Consider the following 23667-nt stretch of genomic DNA (forward strand, 5'->3'; position numbering starts at 1 on the left):
CGAGCTAAAGCGACATCTGATTACAAAGCGCCCCGATGGAATATGAGGGATGGAAGAGCAAGGAATAAACCCTCCAGAAAACGTAGATAGTGAACCTGGAGACAACTTCAGAGGAAGCACAGAAACTTATTTGGTGTCTCAACTAAATGCTAAAAGTCAGAAGCCTTCCAGTGGCGTTTGAAATGTGTGCTTGGAACAGAAGCAGCTAATAAACTGAAAGCTTTGCCTCTCAAATGACAACATGAGGAGGACTGAAGCGCTCTCAGCTGACATTCAGTCACAGCTACTGGATATATTACATTCCTGTGAACAATTTTCTGTTCAGCTGGATGGATCAACAGACGCTGCCGGTGCAGCTCAAGTTGATTGTTTTGATTCACTATCCGAAGGGGAAGGGAACGTTCTGGAGGACTTTGTGTTCTGCAAGGAGGTGCCTGGGAGTATAAACGCTGTCAAGTCGAGTCCAAATGCGATTTGAATAAAATGAGCCTCTGTTTAAAAGTAATCCAGATGAGTCCAGATGAAACAGCGTGACATACTTCCAAGTGAAACAGGACAGACAGACGGGAGGGACGTAACTTTACGAGGAATTTGATTTGAACGTTGAAAAGTGGGCGTTATAATGAATCTCAGCTGTGCTGCTGGGAGTTGAAGATTGATGGATGTCATGATGTTATTGGTTGGTTAAAGCACATGTTAGCACATGTCATTCTTTTGTTTGGCATATATTGTTAAATAGGTGCACAATATGACCGAAGATGTGATCTAAAAGGGTTTAAAAGGCTTTTTTTAAACAGGTCTGACGTATTTAGGTTGAAAAGTTTTACAATACAAATAGTTTTAATGGCATCTAAGAGCACAAATGGTAGAAAGCTTATGGCTAATCAGCGTTATGATTATGAGGATGTCCTTGGAAAAAACTTCTCCCATGTAAAAGGATCCCTGGCTCCATACAGTTTGAGAACCTCTGCATTAAAGGATAAGGCAGCGATTTTCTATATTTTTCTTATATTGTCAACAAATCTCATGTTTGGATCCAAACCAACAATGAACTGATCTACTAACAAGTATTGTGTGTGTGTATCAAAGCCTGATATATCTGATTCCTCTGTGCCCGACCCAGTCGCCTGAAGAACTACAGAAACGTTGAATATCTACGTTTCAACACGTGAATTACGTATCATATCAACATTTCTACAAACGTACCATACTAACATGTCTACTCGTTGAATAATGATGTTTTATGGTTGGTTTTATTGGTTTTATTGGTTAGAGTTAGAAACTAAAAAACTAAAAAAAAAAAACTAAAAACACCCGGTTTCCTTGCCAGAAAAATGGCTGCAAATGTCCTGACGTCTTTGTTGAAATGTTAATATGCTACGTATTTCACGTATAAATATGAAAGGACCAGTATTTTCAATCAGGTGCTGGTCGGTCGCAGGAACATATAAGGTTATAAGGTTGTAATGACTTTACTGTGACTTTATTAAGAGTCGCTCAGTACGACTGCTGAGTACTCACAGGTGTGATAAACACATCTGAGTCACATGACTTAATTATCACAGTCTTCATTTTACAAAGGGCACGAAAATGAAAATATACATATTACAAAAAACATGGCGTGATTAATGTTGCACAAAGTTACAAGAATTACACCATTTTATATAATTAAACTTCATTACATCCCATAAACAACTGACTGAATAGGATGAATTAACGTACTCATATCACAGAAAAGAGCTCAAATCCTGTGTTTCATTAAGTCCATAAAGTTCAATAGTATTCAATTCATAAATCCAAAATGCCTCCCCTCTTAAGAGCTGGTTGGATATAAATATGTTTAAAATAAAGGCCTCATGTCAACTTTATAACTCTGACGAAACATTAAGAATGAAAATTACAAATTGAAGTATAAAAAGAGAGAAATATTGCAATAATGTAATGAATAAGACATCAGAACTAGATTCATCTCAACATGGCTTCACATTCAGCCAGCCGTAAGCCGCTCCATACTTTAAATTCCCCAGACTGATGTTTCCCCAGCTGTTAAACGTGATTCAGAGCCATTAATCAAGAAGAAGGATCAATCAGGAAAAAAACGGGATTATCGTCCCAGTGAAGCTGAAGAGTTGACAGCAGCACGCCGGCTCGCCGCCAGAACGAAAGAAGAGAAGGACGGACGTGGACGGGATGAAAGAAAGAACCTGTAAAATCACATCGTATTTTTATAAAACACATCAAAAACAAGAGGTCAGATATCAACCTCAGCGTTACGAACGCTGCTGCAACGGTTGGTTTTATACTGGTTCAACATTTTAGTCTCAACTTGTGACTGAAGTTTTCGTTTGGCTTGTTGTTGCTCTTGTGATTTTCCCTCCAAACCTGCAGTTAAAGCTCAGATAAATACTGTTTTCTTTTGTTTAAGTTGTCTGATGTTGGTTTGGAAACGATTCTCTTTGAAAGGTGTGACGTATATCTGCATCCATATTATGAACTGCACGTCTGTTTACTTCCAGTAAACCTCACAGTTGCTTCACTTTTCATAGTTAATTTTGTGCATATTAACAGTATTTACTGTCCGTTTTTGTTGTGTTTTTAGCATTTTTCATCATTTTGATATTCTTCAGTTATTCAGTTCTATTTACATTACATTTCCAGTTCTGTTCATTTCTATTAAGCCTGTCTGATGATGTGATGTCCAGTCAATCCACAGGTCAGAGTTCACCTTTCTCCTCTTTCATCACCATTTTAGGAAGTCTGGAAGGGGCCATGAAGAAAAAAATAACTAATTTGTGCTCTCGATTTAATGATTCTCAGAAGCTTCAGTGATATTTAAGTCACATGTTTCATGTTTCTGTTCACATTTATGCAGAAATTGAAAATGTTCATAAACAAGTGGATGGAAACACATTTATTGTGTTACTTTGAGTGAAATATTAAAACCAAAGATATCTTAATGTGTGTGTGTGTGTGTGTGTGTGTGTGTGTGTGTGTGTGTGTGTGTGTGTGTGTGTGTGCAGGTTTTAACTGGATGGTCGGGGTTGTGAGGAAGATCATTGCAGAGGCCACGGGGATGAAAACTGAATCCAGGATGCCACCGCTGATCGAGTTCTTTGGACCAGATGTCATCCAGGTACTCACTGGGCGTGTGTGTGTGTGTGTGTGTGTGTGTGTGTGTGTGTGTGTGAGTGTGTGTGTGTGTGTGAGTCTATTCTAGGAAAGCCAGCAGATAGTGTGCAGGTGAAAGGCTGAGACGTGCAGATACACAGACAGAGATAAAAGTCTACCTGTGTTTATATGACTGGATGGTTTCTATGGAGTCACCACCATCAAACAATAAGAATAATAAACTTTATTTATACAGCACCTGTCATACACAAAATACAGCTCAAAGTGCTTCACAGACTGAATTTAAAGAAAAAAGAAATGTTTTTTGAGCAGTAAACTTATATTTATAGCGTGTGTCACATAAAATAATATAATACTGGTCATTTTGTCAACATTTAATCACTTATGTGCCGTCACATGTGTCATTTACTTCAAAAAATCAGCTCAAAAAGCTCAGAATAAAAGCAGACTGGTCACTGATTTGGAGCCTTTTAATAAGTTTTTGCTATTTCCCTTCAAAAACGACTTTTAGATGTTTTCCTCATTACGTATAAATTATTTTGTTTGTTTTGTTGCATGCATCTCAGTGAAGAAGTGTTTTATTTCTCACACAAACAAACATTTGTTCCCGAGTTGTCATTTGATTTGAAGAGTTGCCAGTGAGCACAGTGAGACAATATTAATTAAATGTTCTCTTCCTCCTCCTTCTTTTGCCAGTCGGTGAAATCAAATGGTGTTTTTCCGTTGTGTTTTTTGGGGTAGTCGTGCTGAGTCGAGCTGGCACGCTGCAAGTGTTTTTCCATTACAGACATGGCAAGGTAAAAGAAGTTGTGCTATTTGCAGAAAATGCAGTAACAGCCCTTTATCTGTAGCTCTTCATCAAACATCTCACTGTGGCTGCTTGTAGTCTTCCTCCCTGCTGTATTGACTAACTGATTCACTGAACAAACAGCTCCAAATATCTCCAGATCTTGTTGTGTCAACCGGTTTTTATTGTAGAATAGCACTAAAGGGAGTTAGCAAGATAGCAAAAAGGTCAAAAAAGTGGCCTTTGCTGCAGGAGACCACCGGCTTCCAACCGAGTGTTGAAAGACAGCACGAGTCGCTGCAGCTCAGGTTTCCAAACCATGATCTTTCCCTGACCCTAACCAGACCTTAAACACAGCATTGACACTTCATAAAATGTAATTAGTAGGGATGCACAATAGTGGACTTTTTGCCGATATCCGATATGCTGATATTTCCAACTCATTGTGGCCGATCGCCGATATATGCACATATTTTTTTCCAGCTGGCTGAGGAGACTATTATACATGCAAGCATAGATTATACTAAATATGATCAAGAAAGACAATATATGAAGGAAGAACTCAGGAAGACTGGATTCAGGAGCTCAGCATTAAAACTTTAATGAACCTGCCGAGTGGGAGCAGCAGTAGAGTTTTCATTGAGTTTATTAGACAGACAGGATTAATGTGTAGGATTTAATCTCTGGTCCAAACTCCAGAGCAGAAGGTGGCGCTAATGCACCTAATACGCTGGTTGCCAACCGCCGTTATAAACCAAAAAGATTTTTTTTTCCAAACAGAGTGGTACATCCTGTCAGCCGAGGTGTTTCCTATCTGTGCAGCCGATCATAGTAGCAGCTCCTCTACGGACTGTTTCACCCTGACGGTCCCGCTGCTTCTTCCTACTTTAACCTGAATAGTAAACCGGGGCTCGGTGCTCCGCTTGGATCCACTTAGAGAGCCGAGGCTAACGTTAGCTGAAAGGCTAGTGGAGCGTTAGCAGCAGCATGACCGGAAGGAAGCACAGCCAGCTAGCCTCCACTAGCCTCCCAGCTAATGTTAGCCCCGGTTCTGCATGTGGATCCAACCGGAGCACCGAGCCCCGGTTTGCTATTCAGGTTAAAGTAGGAAGAAGCAGCGGAACCGTCAGGGTGAGACAGTCCGTCGAGGGAAGCTCAGTCAGGCGGCGGAGAAGAAGGCAACTAATTGGCCTCCCATAATCGCAGAAATGGCCGATGCCGATATTTCATTTTAGAGCGTTTATCGGCCGATACCGATGACGATAATATCGTGCATCCCTAGCAATCATGTTATAAAACAGTCGTTCTTCTGGTCCCTATCTGCCCTCTAGAGGGCACTGAACCTACTCTGTTGTTTTGGGGTGAGGATGTGTTGGCTGATGTTGAGGATGTGTTCTCATAGAGCCTTTTAAAAACGTCTTTCTCTCTGGTCTCCAGCACAGACGCGAGTCTGCAACGCACGGCTTGTATGAGGGGGAGGAGGAGGAGGAGGGAGGTTGTTCTCACCCGCTGTGAGGCTGTAGTGGAGACGCGCTTCATGGCGGGTTGGCTCGGCTCAGTGCGGCTAACGGAAAAAAACCCCCAAAAACAGAACCAAACCTCATGAAATAAACTGGTGTTTTTATCGTAGTTCTGTTGATCGCTGTGGTTTGTCGCTGCAATCAGTCAGATAATGCCCCTGTCTGAGTGTGCCGGGATGTTCCTGCCTTAAATAACGGGATGATGGCGTTAATCACAAACACATGTGTGAAAAACCAAGTAAATAAGAGAATTCAAGTTTTTTTTTTTTTATTTCAAGGGTTTCTTTGGAACCTTATTGTGAGCTCAGATTTGAAACACCCTGCTGGGCCTTGTTTCAACTGTTCAATCAGGAACACATGGTTTGTGTGTGTTCGTATGTGTGAATAGTTTGCTGTGGTCTAATTAATCTTGTGTTGATCTCTGGACTGTGAAAATAAAAACACATGGAAGGAGCAAAGACTGTAACGGAATAATTACTGACTGCCATCTTCACTCTAATGTATATTTACAAGAAGACTCAATTTAATACACAGAGATCTGTTCATACTTGTATAAAAGAGTCCACAGATGCATAAACTGTTAATGCCGAGGTGCTTTGTGGGAAATGTAGGCTCCAAATTGTGACCAAAATCAAATGTCAATATATTAAACACATTGTCTTGTGCTTCTGTGCGGCAGCCAGTGGAGACTCCAGGAAGTGGTCTGGTCTTGACTAAAAAATAGTCCACATAAACAGATTTTTTTACACTTCGGTTTTGTACAACTAAACGATTAAACAAATGAGAAATAACATGTTCATTTGTGAGCTTTAGAGATGCTGCTAGGCGGACTTTTTGTTACCTTTTTGACAGAGCCAGGCTATCTGTTTCCCCTTTGTTTCTTGTCTTTATGCTACGCTAAGTTAGCTGGCGTCTGGTGGTAGCCTCATATTTAATGTACAGACATTTGATCGGTATCAATCCTGGTTTGGCAAGAAAGTGAATAAACATATTTCCCAAAATGTCAACTAACTGAGTGCTGCAAATGCTCACATATAACCACAATTCATGCTTTAGTTGCTACAAACAAAGGAGTGTATGTTGCAGGAGGATAAATGACATATATTCCCAGAATCTCTACTAACATTTCCTCCATGATGTTGTCATGAGTAATCAGGATAGAGATATGCTTTCTTTAAAACATATCTGCTGTTGCAAATTTGATGTATCTTTGCAAAACTTGTCTGGTCTTTGTTTTGGATGCGACTGTTTGTGGCTTCTCTTTGTTTGCTGTATAACGAAACAATCTAAACCAGCGGTCGGAAACCTTTTAAATGTCTCGTATCACTTTACAACGTTTAATAAGAAAATCACAGACTCGAGTGCCAGTTCATTTTCATAATGAGCATTTAACTGTTTGTTTATTTACTGCTGCTGCTCGACTCCCCGTCGAGATCCCGCATACCAAAAGATTTGCACTTCTACACACGCGCCCAACACACACACACACACGTGTGTTAACCTAGGTCACTTTTGGGGACATTGCATGGACTTACTTTCATTTCCTGAACACTTACTTTAACCCTAACCGTAACCTCTGACCCAAAAATCAGCTTTTTGTCCCCAACTGGACAAGTCATCCCTAATTAACTGGTCTTTAGTCTGAAATCTACCCCCTGAAAGTAGCCTATAGGACAGACACACACACAAAATTTATTACTTGTGCAAATGTATGAAAATTACTAGGACACAAAAGAAAATTAATTTGATCTTAATGACTTAGTTTGACCCTTGTCCCTGCTTTTCTTTGCTGAGCTGCTGAGACTTCCAGTTGGAAACATGCCTCTGAATGGTCCGCAGTCATTCGGCTGCGCGTGGGACTCAAAATTGACTTCATATGTGAGGATATCTGTTCCCACATATATGTGGATCCAAATACCGAAATCAATGCGAAGGCCACCTTCTTCAGACAATCTGGCTCAGCAAGCCAGACTGGAGGCCCCCTTGATCAATGACGGCAGTTTCCAGTTTTTTTGTGCAGCTGTTGGAGCTGAAAAAAGGTGAATATTGGACAACTTACTACTTTTTGTTTCTGCCATGTGGCAGAGAGAGGATGAGGGGAAAAAAATAGCAGCATAGCCCTTTACCTCCTAGAAGGAAAGGGAAGGGAAGTAGTGAAGGAGAGGAGATAAATGAGACACACCTGTGAGCTCGGGGGGGAAGGGACAAACTGACAAAAGCAGCATTGAGGAGAGCAGAGAGAAGTGAGAGTGAAAAGGAGGAAATAACTGAGCTTAATCCAGTTTCTGGACAACTTACCTAACATCTTAAAGAAAAACAGTGAGCTACATAAAAGTAAAAGAGAGTGGCAGTAGTAAAAAAAAAAAAGAGCCGGCTGGATTTTCCTGGATCATCCGGAGCAATCCTCGGAGCGTGCTTGGGAGGAAAGGTTGTCTGTCTTCTGTAGGATATGCTCGGAAGCTGTTCCCTGCCTGGGTTGGATCTGCAGACGGTGAAGCTAGGTGCTAAGTCTTCCTGCCTGTAACTCTCCAGGCTTCTCCTACTCTATCTCCTTTAACCCTTAACCCCCCTCAATCAAATTAAATCTACTGAACTGCCCCTTTCCCTGCCCCCCCCCCCCAAAACACACACACACACACACACACACACACACACACACACACACACACAGCACCATTCAACTGAACTGAACTGAATTTAAATGTGATGTGTGAATGTGACTGCTGTTTCTTATATGGGGTGTATACAGTATATTGTTTGGATTAAGCTATTTAATTGAGTAATTTGGGAGTGTGTTAGACTTACAACCTTATTTGATTTGAGTGCTTTTGATTGTTTTGTCTATGATTTGGTTCCAATAACATTTAATTGATGAAGATGCTTTGGTAAACGGTGTCTTCAGCTGTGTCTCATATCACATACTTCTATTAGTACACTGTGTACACTATGTACTTACTGGCGTAGTGTGAGAATTGACAGGATAGTGTTGTCACAAATCAAACACAGCCGTTGTGCACTTACCGGAAATGACGATTGCAAATTAGCATTAGCTAGCGTTAGCATTCGCGTTATCGTTAGCGCTACCGAATCATTACAGACTGCTAAATTAACACAAAAAACATACTGACGGCTTATATCCGACGACAGTAGAGTAGTGCTTAGTGCTAAAAAAAACACATGTATAACTTACATTTGTATAATGCTGCGATGTTCACCGTAGTTACAACGTACCTGACCGCCATTTCCCGTTTGAAAAGTGGTCCCTCCCCTTCTGCTACGTAGCCAAGATGGCGACCATTGAGGGTGAGAAGCGTCCATAGTTCCACACTCAACTTTTTGACCCTTTTGAGTGCACCATCCGGGTACTCACAGTGCATTTTTCCATACTTCTCCATGTGAACGCACACTCAAAATGTTAAGTGTAAGTACAGAAGTATGCGATTTGAGACGCAGCATTTGTTTTGTTTCTCATGTGGGATACTTTTGTAGTTACAGTAATAGGCTAACTGGGATTATCTTGCTAAGTTACATATGTGTATATATGCATTTCTTTTTTCTAAAAAATTGACAGGATTGGGTTTTCATTTCTAACACTTCGCACTTTAAATAACTATTTCAGTCCCTTATGCTACAGCCATCGTCAGTTCTTAAAATAAAGCAAAAAAGGAAGCTAGCTAGCTAGCTATGCTACGCTACGGGAAGGAGGGGTTTGATAGACCATGTCAATTATGTGTACTATCTTGCTGTCAAAAAAATGGTGTATTTTGAGACTAATTATTTTAGTTCTTTTATTTTAAAAAAGTATATTAAAAAATTGTAATCGTTCCATGTGCCTGTGTTAATGGCCTCGTGTGCCACCGTGGGAGCGCGTACCGTAGGCTGCTGACCCCTGATCTAAGCAATCACCACCAGCAATCTAAGCAGCATATAAAAGTCAGGTGTCTCAGATAAAGATGTCTCCCTCTACCTGTCCCTCCTCCTCCTCCTTTCCCCTCAGGTCATGGATCAGACTCCCTCTCCGAGGTTACTGGGGACTCATCTGCACCCCGACAACATCCCTGCGTCCTTCTATGCAAAGAAAACAAAGGTAAGCTTCGAAACGTCTGCAGAAGTGGAGGTCTACACTACATGAAGAAAGATAAGTCACTTGGCAGTTGTGAGTGCCCACTGAAGAGGTTAAAATTATATATTCCAGTTCTATTAATAGCTGGTAATTGGTGTTTTGCAGAAACACTGATGGAATCTGGAATAAAATGAACACTGATGACTCAGATTCAAGGACTATACTGACCTTATTTGACGTCTTTAGTTACTTTTCAGATGAAGATTTGACACAATGGATAATATAACAAGCTTTTAAAATACAACACATTGTTAAAAGATGAAACCAGTGGTTTCCAACCTTCTTGGCTTTTGACGTCTTACAAAAAGCAGTGTGTAGTCGGGGTCACATTTCACATGTCTATGAGTTGTTAACAGCTCCACCAAATAGTGATTTTTCCCTCTAAACTTCTCACATGCTTTCATTTCAATAAATGTTCAAATGATCCAATATTTCAGCAAAAATCAAAGATTAGAGAAAAAGTCCAAAAACTGAAAACAGATTTGTGTATCAGAACTTTGTTTTTTCTTCTTTCCTCTCCCATTAATCATCTCACCACCCCTCAGATTTATCTGCTGACCCTTTGGAGGGTTCCCAACCCCTAGATTGGGAACCACTAGACTAAACTAACTGTATATAAAGTAGTTCAAACTAGCTCCACCAGCATCTTCAGCAGTCTTCTCCCAATATAACCAGCATCTCTCCTCCGCACATGTCCAAACCATCTCAATCTCGCCTCTCTTGCTCTGTCTCCAAACCGTCCAACCTGAGCTGTCCCTCTAACATACTCGTTCCTAATCCTGTCCATCCTCATCACTCCCAATGAAAATCTTAGCATCTTCATCTCTGCCACCTGTCTTTTCATCAGTGTCACCGCCTCCAAACCACACAACACAGCTGGTCTCACTACCCTCTTGTAAACCTTCCCTTTCACTCTGTTGCAAATCACTCCTGACACTCTTCTCCACCCTGCCTGCACTCTCTTCTTCACCTCTCTCTCTCGTTCACCTTCACCACCTCTACTCGTTGCATCCTCGCCATTACGCTGTCCTCCCTCCCATTCATGCACATGTACTTCATCTTGCTCCTACTGACTTTCAGTCCTCTTCTCTCCAGTGCATACCTCCGCCTCTCCAGTCTCTCCTCAGTCTGCTCCCTACTCTCACTACAGATCACAAGACTTCTACCTGATCCCGTCTGTCAACCTGTCCATCATCGCAAATAAGAAAGAGCTCAGAGCCGATGCTTGATGTAATCCCACTTCGAACCCATCCATCACTCCAACCGCACGCCTCACTGCTGTTACACTCCCCTCGGCACCCTGTCATATGCTTTCTCTAGATCCACGAATATTGCATCTGTAGTACTCTTTCCTGGCATGAAACCACACTGCTGCTCTCTAATCATCACCTCTCCTCTCAACCCAGCTTTCACTACTCTTTCCCATAACTTCATGCAGTGGCTGATCAACGTCATACCTCTTTAGTTACTACAGCTCTCCACATCTCCCTTATTTTTGAAAATCGATACCAATATACTTCTCCACTCCTCAGGCATCCTCTCACTTTCCAAGATTGTGTCAAACAATCTAGTTAAGAACTCCACTGCCATCTTTCCTAAACATCTCCATGCTTCCACAGGTGTATCATCTAGACCAATCACCTTTCCACTCTTCATCCTCTTTGCTAATCCACTGCACTTCCTGTTTCACCATCCCCACATCATCCAACCTTCTCTCCCTCTCATTTTCTTCATTCATCAGACCGTCAAAGTACTCCTTCCACCATCTCCACAAACTCTCCTCACAAGTCAGCACATTTCCATCTCTATCCTTCATCACACTGACCCGCTGTAGATCCTTACTGGCTTGGTCCATCTGTCTAGCCATTTGGTACAAGTCCTTTCTCCTTCCTTAGTGTCCAACCTCTCATACAACTCACCATACGCCTTTTCCTCAGCCTTCGCCACCTCTCTCTTCACCTTACACCATATCTCCTTGTGCTTCTGTCCACTTTCTTCATCTCTCTGGCTATCCCACTTCTTCTTCTTCTTCTTTCCTGTTCTTCTTCATTCCACCACCAAGTCTCCTTGTCTTCCTTCTTCTGTCCAGATGACACACCACTGTCTCCCTCACCACTTATGCAGCCATCTGACAACCCTTCACTACCACTCAGTGCCTGTCTTAACTCCTCCCTGAACTCCACACAACTGTCTTCCTTCCTCTAAAGTCATCCTACAGACCACCATCCGATGCTGCGTAGCTATGTTCTCCCCTGCCACCATCTTGCAGTCTCCAATGTCCTACAGATTCCACCTCCAGCATAAGACATAGTCCACCTGTGTGCACCTTCCTCCACTTTTACACATCATCACCCTGTGATCTTCCCTCTTCTTGAAATACATATTCACCACAGCCATTGCCATCCTTTTCGCAAAATCCTCCTCACCTGTGTTCCAACATGCCCATTGAAGTCCGCTCCAATCAACACTCTCTCCTCCTTGGGTACGTTCTCCACCACTTCATCCATCTCACTCCAGAATTCTTCTTTTCCATCTCATGCTGTACTTGCTGACAACATTCATCATCACACCTTCAGTTTCCAGCTTCAGATTCATCACTCTGTCAGACACCCTCTTCACCTCCAACACACTCTTGACATACTCTTCCTTCAGGATTACCCCATTTCTCCTCCCATCCACACCACAATAACCCACCTCCGATGCTCCCAGCTTTACTCCCCTTCCACCTGGTCTCTTGCACACACAGTTTATCTACCTTCCTTCTCTCCATCATATCAGTCAACTCTTCCCCTTTACCCGTCATAGTGCCGACACTCAAAGTTCTGACTCTCACTTCCACGCTGCTAGCCTTCCTCCTCTCCCGCTGCATCCTGACATGCCTTCCCCCCTTCTTCTTCTCCTTCGCACAACAGTAGAATAGTTTCTACCGGCACCCTGCTGGTCAACAGTACTGGAGGCAGCCGTTGGTAACCGATCCGGTATGGAACTCTGATTCATGATCCGCATATTTGATTTGGCAAAGGTTTCCTGATTCAACCCTCCCCATTTATCTGGGCTTGATACCGACCCTAAGAATACACTGGCTTATGCATGCTCAGTGACTGGGTTAGAGGGATGAAACCAACTTTTACTTCCATACTTTAACTACATTGTGCTGCTTATGCTTATGTACTTTTACTTGTAATGGAGTATTTTTACATTGCTGTATTGGTACTTCAGTAAAGGGTTTGAATACTTCTTACAAACAAGGACCAATTGTAAGATTATTTCTCCCACACAGCATTGAGATCAGCTGCTATTTTAATAGTCACGCTGGCAGGTCAGAACGGGCTGGTATTTGTGTTTTATTATGTGTTTGTAACAATATGATATCATGACATAAGTTGTGTAAGTGTGCCAGTATTTCTTCATCCAAAACACAGAGTGCAAAGTGGAAACTTATGTAGTTAGTTATACAATTAGGCTACACACACACACACACACAGTCTAGTTTTCCATGATGTGGCCTTTTTTATTATGTAACAAGCTGATTATTCCAACTTATATGATCAATACAATATGTGTTATAGTACATATTACACAATAGTAATTGCAGTTACACAAGAACTGTGATCACAGGATAAAACAGCTGCAAAGGCCCACCAACATTATCTTCATCCTCCAGAGCTCCAGACTCAACTTTTGCATAGAGACTAAAATACATAGTAATATAGCTGGTCTGACTGTTGTACATTGGAACTGACAGATAGAATCACTGCACCCTGTACTGTACTGGAGAAACATATGACATATCACACCATATATTTGTTATATACATTGCTGCATATATAACTCTAGCTAAATCTACCAGAACCATTACTTCTGCACATATTCTGCACAACTCTTTTACTACACACAAGTCAGGTCATGTGTATAAAGCCCAAGTATTGTAGTAATAGAAATATAAAATGCATATAGATTGAATATCATGTACTTTACTGCTTATTTTGTTGTATATATTACTCTCAGTTATCAGTTTCCTGCACTGCTGTAAAATGCGAATTTCCCCTCTGGGGATCAATAAAGTCTTATTTGGGTGAAAAGATGTTTTAATTTATGTTGATAAATCGGATAACAGACCATCAAATTAATGAAACTATCAGGGTTATTGATTGTGAAGGATGTAAATAATGGTAATAACTTATGGAGTAATAATGAGCATCATCGTATCGATATGTTAGCATCAGAGCTCTGTAAGGTTGAAGCCCTGACTTTTGACTTGCAGGCAGCATTTCTACATACGTTCACCTCAATGTTTACGATCCGACATCAGAAAATAATGTGAATAACAGAAAGCAAGAAAAAGCAGAATATGTCCCATATAAACTGTTGTAAAGAGCTGCTGTATTCTGTGTTGCACAGATGCTGGTGATCTTTAGGAACCCTAAAGACACCCTGGTCTCCTTCTATCATTTCTCCAACAACAACCCGGTCCTCCCATCTGGACAGTCCTGGGAATCCTTCTACTCCAACTTCCTGTCTGGAGACGGTGAGAAAACAATGACCTTCACGCACAATGTCACAATGTCATCACGAGCCAAAGACGTTTACAGGAGCATTTAACAGACTAAATAGTGTTTTGTTAGATCACTAAATACATCTGTTACTCTTTAGATCACATTTGATGAGGCAGCGTTCAACTAAATCAAATGTCTTTGTGCTGTTTGACATCTCAAAAACAGATTTCAGGTAGATTCAGTGGAAAGTTCGGCCAGGTGGCCTAAAAGAGGCATAATCATGAGTTTATTAAAGACTTCTCTGCATTTTGAATTTGTTTTTTATTATCTGACTTACTTGAATGATAAAACAGAGACGTGCATCCCATCATTGTCTGTTTTGATGCATGTTTGGGTGCATGCTTTCTGGTTTTTGAGAATCTCACACACTTTTGAACAGGGTTGTGACGAAATGGGGGCTTTAATGCTGAGTTTGAAGCTTGTTTCTATGACAGTGAACATGAATGAGGTCGTTAATGGTCTTGTGCGTTGCCTTGTATATTTGAATGATGTGGTGATTTACAGTAACACCTGGGACGATCATCTAAGTCAGGGGTCAGAAACCTTCAGCGTACAAAGAGCCACCAAATAAAACCCACCTGGAGCCGCAAAATCTGTTTGATCCCTAAAATGACGATTACACCACTTAGAGTTACATTACACTTATGAGTGAATATCTAATTAGGGGTACATATTTGTGCATAAAGTTTAGAAATTCTCCATCAGCGAACGGCTTCCCGTGCCTGGTGATCTCCTGAGCTGCCACAAAACTAGAGAGACTTCATCCACCTCTTCAAAGTGTTTTTGCTCCGGTCAGTTTTCCGCAGCAGTTCCGATCATCTCCAGCAGAGTGTTTGTTTTGGAAATGTCTTTCAATCTTTGATTTTTTTTTGTTGTTGTTGTTCGCCAATTTCTCCCCACATATTAAGCAAACGGGTGAATCATTCTCGTCAACAGTAAAAGCAAATAAATCTGTCCATGAAGCATTAAAAGTTCTATTTTCATCAGAAATCTTTCTTTTTTTGGATTTTTCCATCGTTAGCTTACCGGGGGTAGACCGCCTAAAAGAATGCACTTGCCTGTTGCCTGGCAACGGCCCGGCAGGTAACGTATATTTCAAACGTCAAAATATTAAAACACGTTTTATTTTTATATTACAAGATCACCTAACTCTCCAAAATAACAACTATTTCATTAAAATAAATTAACTAAATAAAATAAATTAAAATTAAATAGCCATTATTCATTGATATTTTGTTTCAAAGCCACCGGGAGCCGGGGCAGAGGATTGTGCATGCGTTGCCGACTCCTGATCGAAGTCATATTCATGCTTTGTTTGAATGACTAGCAGATGGAAATTTGACAGTAAACCTAGCAAAATGTGAGTTTGCAAAAGCCACCGTGACATGTTGGTAAGGTTGTAGGTCAGAGTCTAAACTTACCACTACATTCTGACTTCCCTACACGGCTGTGGCTCTCATTTACAAGCCTGCTGGTTATTAATTTTTTTAAAAAGGGTTCGGTAATTTCCTAAAACAGCTGGTCACTGTTGTTTTTAGCAAACAAACAGGAGGAAACATTGCATTTATTGGGGACTATTGCGGATGAATCCACATTAGGTGTTCTAGTGAGTGTTTCTGGCAGCTGGACGGTCTCTTTATGGGAATTCTAGTTAATCATAAAAATATAAAATAACACACAGAGATGAAACTGATATCCAGCTTCACATTTGACTCTGGAAAAGTCAGAACAAGAAGAAAATGTTGGACTGTTCCTTTTCAATCAATGTAGTAGATCAGTTTATTATTTTGGAGCTTTTCATGTATAAGAATAAGCTTTATCCTTACAGGAAAGTTGTGTTGTGTAGTCAAAAAAGTGTTTGATAGCAAACTGAGTTCAAATAATTTCAATTCCATTTCTCAACTAAACTGAGAAAACAAAATAACTGGAGGTAATGATTGACAGAATAACTTCCACCAGACTCCACGGTTTTATGATATATCATAGACTGTATGACCCCCGCCACGGAAATTACACGCACATTCGCAGTTTGACTTTATGACCCCGAGCTCCACTGTGTTTATGGTCCAATAAACGCAGCCGACTCAGCAGGGTCACTGTGGAAATGTTGGATGTATTTAAATCCAAGTGGGGCTAAAGAGTCGTTGTCTCTTTAGGTATCAGGTTTATATCAAGACGCTCGTAAAATGTAAGTTAAGCAGCTTCCCACGCCGACTCAGCGGCATGATGTTTCCAAAAAACTACCCGTAGATTCTTGCGATACTATAAACTATTACAAATAAAAGTCCTGCATTAAACATAATCAGGGAGCAGACAGATTGTGCAGCAACGACTTAAATTCAAGAAGAGAAACCAAATTTTGCAATTTGTGGTTGTTTTTATCTGTATCGGTTTCTTACTTGAATTTCCAGAAAATGCACTGTCATGATACATTACATAGCCAAAAGTATGCGGACAGCTGAGCATTTCCAGCCATATGTGCTGCTTCAACAGCCTCCAGTCTTCTGGTTTTTTTCAGACTTTTCCAGCAGAGTTTGGAACATAGCTGCAGGGATTTGTTCCCATTCAGCCACAAGAGATTTAGTGCCTGGCTCCCAGGCTGCGTTCCAGTTCATCCCAAAGCTGTTGGATGAGGTTGAGGCCAGAGCTCTGTGCAGGCCAGTAAAGTTCCTCCATACCAAACTGAGAAAAACATTTCTTTAAAAAAGAGAGCTTTCACAAAGTCAGAGGAACACTGCTGTCCAGTGGTGGAAGAAGTATTGAGATCTTTTACTTAAAGATGCCCTTCAGACATGTTTTAAGATGTGTATATAAAATACTCTACTTTGAATGATAATTGTTTTTTCCACCAAAGGAGTTAAATTATCTTCTCCCTTGTTTAAAATTCCAGATTCTATGAATATACAAATATTCTTCATTTCAAAAGTTTAATTGCTGGACACAAGACGTCTCCTACTTCATTCTCAGTGTTTGTGCACTGGAGGCTTCAAGTTTCCACATCATACCTGTATGAGCTGCATACTGGACCACGATTGGCTCCAAACTAGTTATGATGTCACAAATCCTGCTTGTAAACCCGCCCATTAAAATCAGATTTTCAATGAGCTCAGAGAAACTTTCCTCCTTCAGCAGATGAATGTGAAAACAAACTCTGCACCAAGGGTGTGCCTAAATACAAATACATTATTCGGAAAAGCACAAATAGTGGGTTTTATACGAATATTTGTTTCATACAAATTTTTTAAAAGTTATTTGTTGGGGGTGTTCCCCAGAGATAAAGCTCAGCTACTGACACATGCAAAGTGCTCCCAACAGACTCTCCATAACCTGTTGTTCCTCTTCTCCTTTCCACAAAGTTAAGTTGTAAAAAATAGGCAATAAATGAAAAATGCAAAGCAAGAATCGCCTTTGAAGTTCTTCCCTACACATTACACGCTGTGCTGTCTCTGTGTTTATGGGTGAATAAATAGTTAGAGGTCTGTCTGCAATGAGGCGATGGGTAAAGTTTTAGCAGTCGTCTATGATCTGGGAAACTCCAGTTCAAAACCTGGTGCGGGGGGCCTACTTTTTAAGGTAGTTTATTCATGAATTCTTGTTGTAACACTTTAATTTTCTAAAATTAAAAGCGTAATAGAAACAAAAACAGGATTTTTAAGCCTCTTTCTACTTTTATTTGAATACAAATACAGATACAAATACAAATACTGCACATATATTATTCTGCACAAAGAAGCTCAAACATTTAACTGTAACGAGAAGAAAAACACATTTTTGAGTGGATGGAGACTTTAAGTAAACGTAGCAACACCACAGCATAAAAATACTCCACTTGCATTAAAATATTAAATAAATGCATAAAAGTATTAGTTCAAAATTTTACTTAAAGTAATAAAGGTAAAAGTACTCATTATTCAAAATGACCCCATATATTTATTATATATATACTATATACAGGTTGTTGATAGTTATCAGTGTTAGTACCTTTACTGTCAAAGTGAAAAGAGATCTCTTCAAAGTGATTTAAATTAATTACAAATATAAAAAATATAAACTGCATCATCTGTTTTACATGTAAAATCTTCATCTGAAAAGTAATTAAAGCTGTAAAAATAAATGTAGTGGAGTAAAAGTATAAAGTAGCATCACTTAAGTACAGTACTTGAGTAAATGTACTACAAGAGTTTTTTGTAAGAAGTATAAAGTAGCAGAGATGTTAATGTAATCTGGTGATTCTGCATCATGTAGTTAAGCCTTCTTTACTGTGTGTGACTCACCGCTCTGACTGTAAATCACCATCACTGCTCAGAGATTAAAGGGCTGTTTAACTTTATGGCTTCGAACTCCCTGCGAGTGTCTCATGCACGGTCGTGTGTTTCCTCCCACAGTGACAGTAAAAATTCCCTCTGGAAGAGATTTCAGATATTTCAGCCAGATATCAGAAACTTTTTTTTTTTTTTTTTTTTTTTGGCCCTGAAACAGTGCAGCGCTGAAACTTTTTTTGACATCTCTGTTTTTTGTTAAGTTTGACATGTACTTTACGTCCTTTTGGACTTTTCAACCACATGTAGCCCAGTTTTAATCCAAACAATTATGTCTTTTGGCCTGGAACTGTGTGTGTGTGTGTGTGTGTGTGTGTGTGTGTGTGTGTGTGTGTGTGTGTGTGTGTGTGTGTAGTTCCATGGGGGTCATACTTTGACCACGCGTTGGCCTGGGAGAAGAAGATGGACGATCCCAACGTCATGATCGTCACCTATGAAGAGCTAAAACAGGTAGTTCACACTCTGACTGAAACCTCTAGTTTTTTCACATTAGAGATTATTTCATTCATCTCGTTAAGTCCCATTAATTAATGTGTAAAACAGTATATTTTACATTTAAAATGCCAAACGTAATTTTTTACAAGTGAAATGCAGTGATGGAAGATGTAATTTTTAGTTAAAGCAGCAATGGTGCAATATGACCATTGAGTCACACAGCTAAGTTTAGTTTACATTATTTCTAATTAACATTGTGGGTGTATGTGATGTGCTGTGTGTAGCTTTGTATTTTGTATTTTTCATGGTGTGTTCTCTGTGGGGTTTTTTTTGTTTGTTTATTTGTTTTTTGGGTTTTTGTTTTTGTTTTCTACTGTTTGTTGTTGTGCTGTTGCATGTTTTTTTTTTGTCGGGGACTACAGATGCAAATTAGCTTCAAGCTAACTCCGGTTCAGTGCATCTTTAACGTTTCAAACTGCACACTGTCCCATTCAATAAATAAATAAACATACTCAATTACAAGTACAAGTCCTGCATTCTAACTTTAACAATTCTAACTACAGGAAGTAATATCAAAAAAGTACTTAAAAAAATAAAAGAATGACCTCTTTCAGAATTTTTTGTAATATTATTATACATATCACATATCATTTACTGATGTAAACAACATTTTAATGTTATAGCTGGTCAAGTTGTAGCTCAGTTTAACCGTTTTATTTACTGTGATGATGTTTAATAATACATAAGAATATTTTCTAATAGTATTTTAAATCATATTTTATATACTGTACTTGTAACATGCTTGTAACTTATGTGCAATCTTAATCTGCAAAGTATCTGCAAAGAATTAAATGTAGTGGAGTAAAAAGTACGATATTACTATGTGAAATGTAGTGAAGTAGAAGTATAAAGTAGCTTAAAATATTTAGTAAAGTACAAGTAAATCAATCAGATCTGTACTTAAATACAGTACTTAAGTAAATGTACTTTCCACCAGTGGTAAAATGTCATAAAAACCATATTTCAATAAAGTATTTGAATTTGAAACATGAGACATTGATGTTTTCACGTGTGACGTTTGATGTTATTAAGTGTAATAAAAAACCACATGGTGATAAATTTACATGTTATTTCTTACATTTGTCATTTCTGGTGACCATCTTAGACACAGGCAGTAATTTCTATAAAAAAAATCAACCTGCAGAGACTTCAAACTATCACAGTAAACACTGAGTCTACGTCCTCTCTGTGGTCGTATTTCAGTAGAGCTGTCAGTCTGTAACGGCTCTGATCATGTTTCCCGTCATGCAGGACCTGAGCGACGGCGTCCGTCAGATCTCCAGTTTCTTTGGCTTCAGCCTGACGGAGGCTCAGGTGCAGCAGATATCAGAGGGGAGCACCTTCACCGCCATGAAGCAGAGCTCAGCCAACTCCCACGGCACTCTGGGAAACGTCATCTTCAGGAAAGGTGATCAGCGCCTTGAAATATTTTTATTTTTATCGACCGTCTGTCGGGAGTCAATCGCTCAGTTTGGTTTTCAGATCCTTCACTTCCGTAAGAGTACCAACACAGCAACATAAAAATACTCCGTTACAAGTAAAAGTCCTGCAAGTATTATGAGCTTGATGTAGTTAAAGTATTGCAGTAAAAGTACATAAGTATTATGAGCTTGATGTAGTTAAAGTATTGCAGTAAAAGTACATAAGTATTATGAGCTTGATGTAGTTAAAGTATTGCAGTAAAAGTACATAAGTATTATGAGCTTGATGTAGTTAAAGTATTGCAGTAAAAGTACATAAGTATTATGAGCTTGATGTAGTTAAAGTATTGCAGTAAAAGTAGTGGTTTGGTCCCTCTGACTGATATATTATTATATATGACATCATTAGATTATTAATAGTGAAGCATCAGTGTGTGTTTGGTAAACAGCAGAGAGTCGACGTCAGCCTGTTTTAAATGTCTCACAACTACCCCGATCTGTGCGTGTGTGTGTGTGCGTGTGTGTGTGTGTGTGTCTGTGTGTGTGTGTGTGTGTGTGTCTGTGTGTGTGTGTGTTAACCATGGTAGGACTGTGACAGTAAATAGTGCAGGTGTAATGATACGGGGGAACAGGGAGAGCGACGTCATGCAGGAAGTGGAGATAGTGAAATTAAAGCTGCACACACAGAGCAGTAAATGGACCACATGTATGGTGTCGTATGACGTGTGTGTGTGTGTGTGTGTGTGTGTGTGTGTGTGTGTGTGTGTTCATCTGGTTGAGTCATTAGTGTTTTTGAATGATTTTATTTTGTAGTAATAGTGACTCTACAGATAAAACAATATTGGAAACAGATGAAATACACGATGACAAAGAAAAACAGTTTAACATATAAAACTCATCATAAAACATAAACAAGGATGGAAATATAAGAGATGTCATGATAATAATAATAATAATAATAATAATAATAATAATAATAATAATAATAGCAGCATGCATGTTTGTTTTAATTAGCAATTAGTGCAACAGTTTAATTTTAATTACTGGAAATTGTGTATAACAGAAAAGTAAAAAGTACAATAAAAAATTTCTTTCCTTACAAAAAAAAGCAAAAAAAAGAGTAAATTAAAACATATAAAACACATTATCACATGTAGAAAAACATTTCACATAAAATAAAGTCAGTGCTGAAACTAACTAAATTATTTTCATCATTGATTAAAGGCCCAAACTGTAACTTTTCTGTATTAAAATGTCTAAAAATGACTGTGTTGTTATATTTTGTTGAGTTGTGTACTTACATTATCCCAAATGTTTCCAACAATATGCCAGAAATTGTCATAATTTGACATTTAATCCAGTTTTAAGCCCTTTTTATGATGAACTTTTTAGATCTTGGTCTTTTTTAACTATATCTTTTACCCCGATGAAGGATTTTACTCATCGGACGTCTGGATCTTAAGTGCTTTATTCAGTGTTTTTACCGGTTTTAATCACCGGGTCCTTTTGTTTCCGGTAAAAACATCCTGAATGATGAATAATAAAGTAATCTTAACTAGGATAAGGTGACTACAATGGTGGTTGTTTAATGACAACAACTCCCATGATTCCACGCTACTTCACGACATCAACAAACTCCATCTTTTGTTATTGTTTTGATTGAAAGGCAGAAAATTTACATATTGTGCATTTAAAGGGAACATATTCTGCACAATTTCAGGTGTATATTTATATATTGTGGGGCTCTACTGGAATTTCTTTGCGTGATTTCCAGTTAAAAACTCCTTATTTATCTCATACTGGCCCCTTTATGCAGCACATCAGTTCAGCCTCTGATATAAATAACAGAAAACCACAAAAAGCTGAATATGTCAACTTTAATTTGCCAACTATTTCCTCAACTGATTATTTGTTTTGTCTATAAAAAGAAAACCAGTGAAATATCCTCGAGCACATGATGGTTTCAACCAAGAAAAGCAGCAAAATCTCATATTTAAGAACCTGAAACAAATCAAATCTTTGGCATCTCACAAAATTACCATAACAATTAGTCGATTATCAAAATAGTTATCAATTAATTTTCTGTCGATTGACTTATCGATTGAGTTTATTTATTTGTAAAGGTTAAAATCAAACAAACAGAACATACACAAAGAAAAAAAACTATTAGGCTTATTGATGACCTCTACTTAGAGCTCTAATATGTAATTATTCAACATTAAAATGTCTAAAAACAACTAGACCTGTGTTATATATGTTGTTGAGTTGTGTATTTTCAAACTCAGAGAAATCTATAATTTAATCAAAGTAACGGACCGTTTCATTTGGTCGCCTGTCGATGGCGTCATACCTCCTCTACCAAAGAGTAAACACGCACCAGATGCATACGGCGGCGCTGTGTTTGTCCGCTACAATGGCGTCTACCAAAGAGTAACTTACACACATACAAGATAATACATCGGCGTTGTGGTTGTTCCACACAAACTGTTATAAATGGACTTTTATTCAGTTTTAAGACACATTTTCATGATAAATTTAGGTGGTTTTTAACTATATCTTTTAGCCGGAAGAAGGATTTTAGTCATTGGACGTCTGGATCTTAAGTTATCAGAGAAATAAACTGGACAAACGTTAGCAGCAGCTCGGCTAACAGCCCCTCCAGGAAGTCCGGTGGTCACCAAACATCGTCAGAGAAATATTGATTTTTTTTTTTTAGGTGAAACAGCTTTATTCAGTGTTTTTACCTGTAATCTCCGGGTCCGTTTGTAAAAACATCCTGAATGATGAACACTGGAGTAATCCTATCCCGATGAAGCTGGTTATTTAACAACGAAGACAACAACTCCCATGATCCCTTGCTGCTTCACACCGTCATCACACTCCGTCTGTTGTTATTGTTTTGGTTGAGACGCATAGCGGGTGAAATGACATATTGTGCGTTTAAATAATATACATACATAAATATACAAGAAAAACAAAACCAGACTTAATTAACTGATTAATCGACTAATCGTTGCATGCACATGTGACCTGTAGGACGTCGCATGTAAACATATCACATGCAGATATAATAAATTCACCTTTCAGTCCTGTTAAAGTCACAACTGCTCCTCTAAACACTCTTTTACACGCAACGATTTCATAAAGTACAAAGTTAGAAGTGGTAATATCAGCTTCGCCTTCAGTATTGTTTATTGTTTGATGGTTGATCAGCAGTAAACTGGTTCAGTCCCAGTAATGAGCAGGAAGCTGCGGCAGGTCGGCACAGTTTCCCTCCTGTTTCAGACTCTTTGTATTTAAATCACAGCAGCTTTTTG

General features: G+C 39.2%; 1 protein-coding gene across 1 annotated transcript in view; it reads left to right on the forward strand.

Annotated features, from left to right (window-relative positions):
- Positions 1 to 23667, forward strand: part of sult6b1 (sulfotransferase family, cytosolic, 6b, member 1) — a 33613-nt gene that overhangs the window by 6492 nt on the left and 3454 nt on the right. The window contains exons 2-6 of the mRNA XM_044372240.1: positions 3021 to 3133; positions 9434 to 9523; positions 13961 to 14087; positions 18790 to 18884; positions 20181 to 20337. Coding sequence (XP_044228175.1) covers positions 3021 to 3133; positions 9434 to 9523; positions 13961 to 14087; positions 18790 to 18884; positions 20181 to 20337 — 582 coding nt within the window. The remainder of the gene's footprint in view (positions 1 to 3020; positions 3134 to 9433; positions 9524 to 13960; positions 14088 to 18789; positions 18885 to 20180; positions 20338 to 23667) is intronic.

This window comes from Thunnus albacares, chromosome 14 (genome assembly GCF_914725855.1).
Source record: "Thunnus albacares chromosome 14, fThuAlb1.1, whole genome shotgun sequence".
Lineage (NCBI taxonomy): Eukaryota > Metazoa > Chordata > Actinopteri > Scombriformes > Scombridae > Thunnus > Thunnus albacares.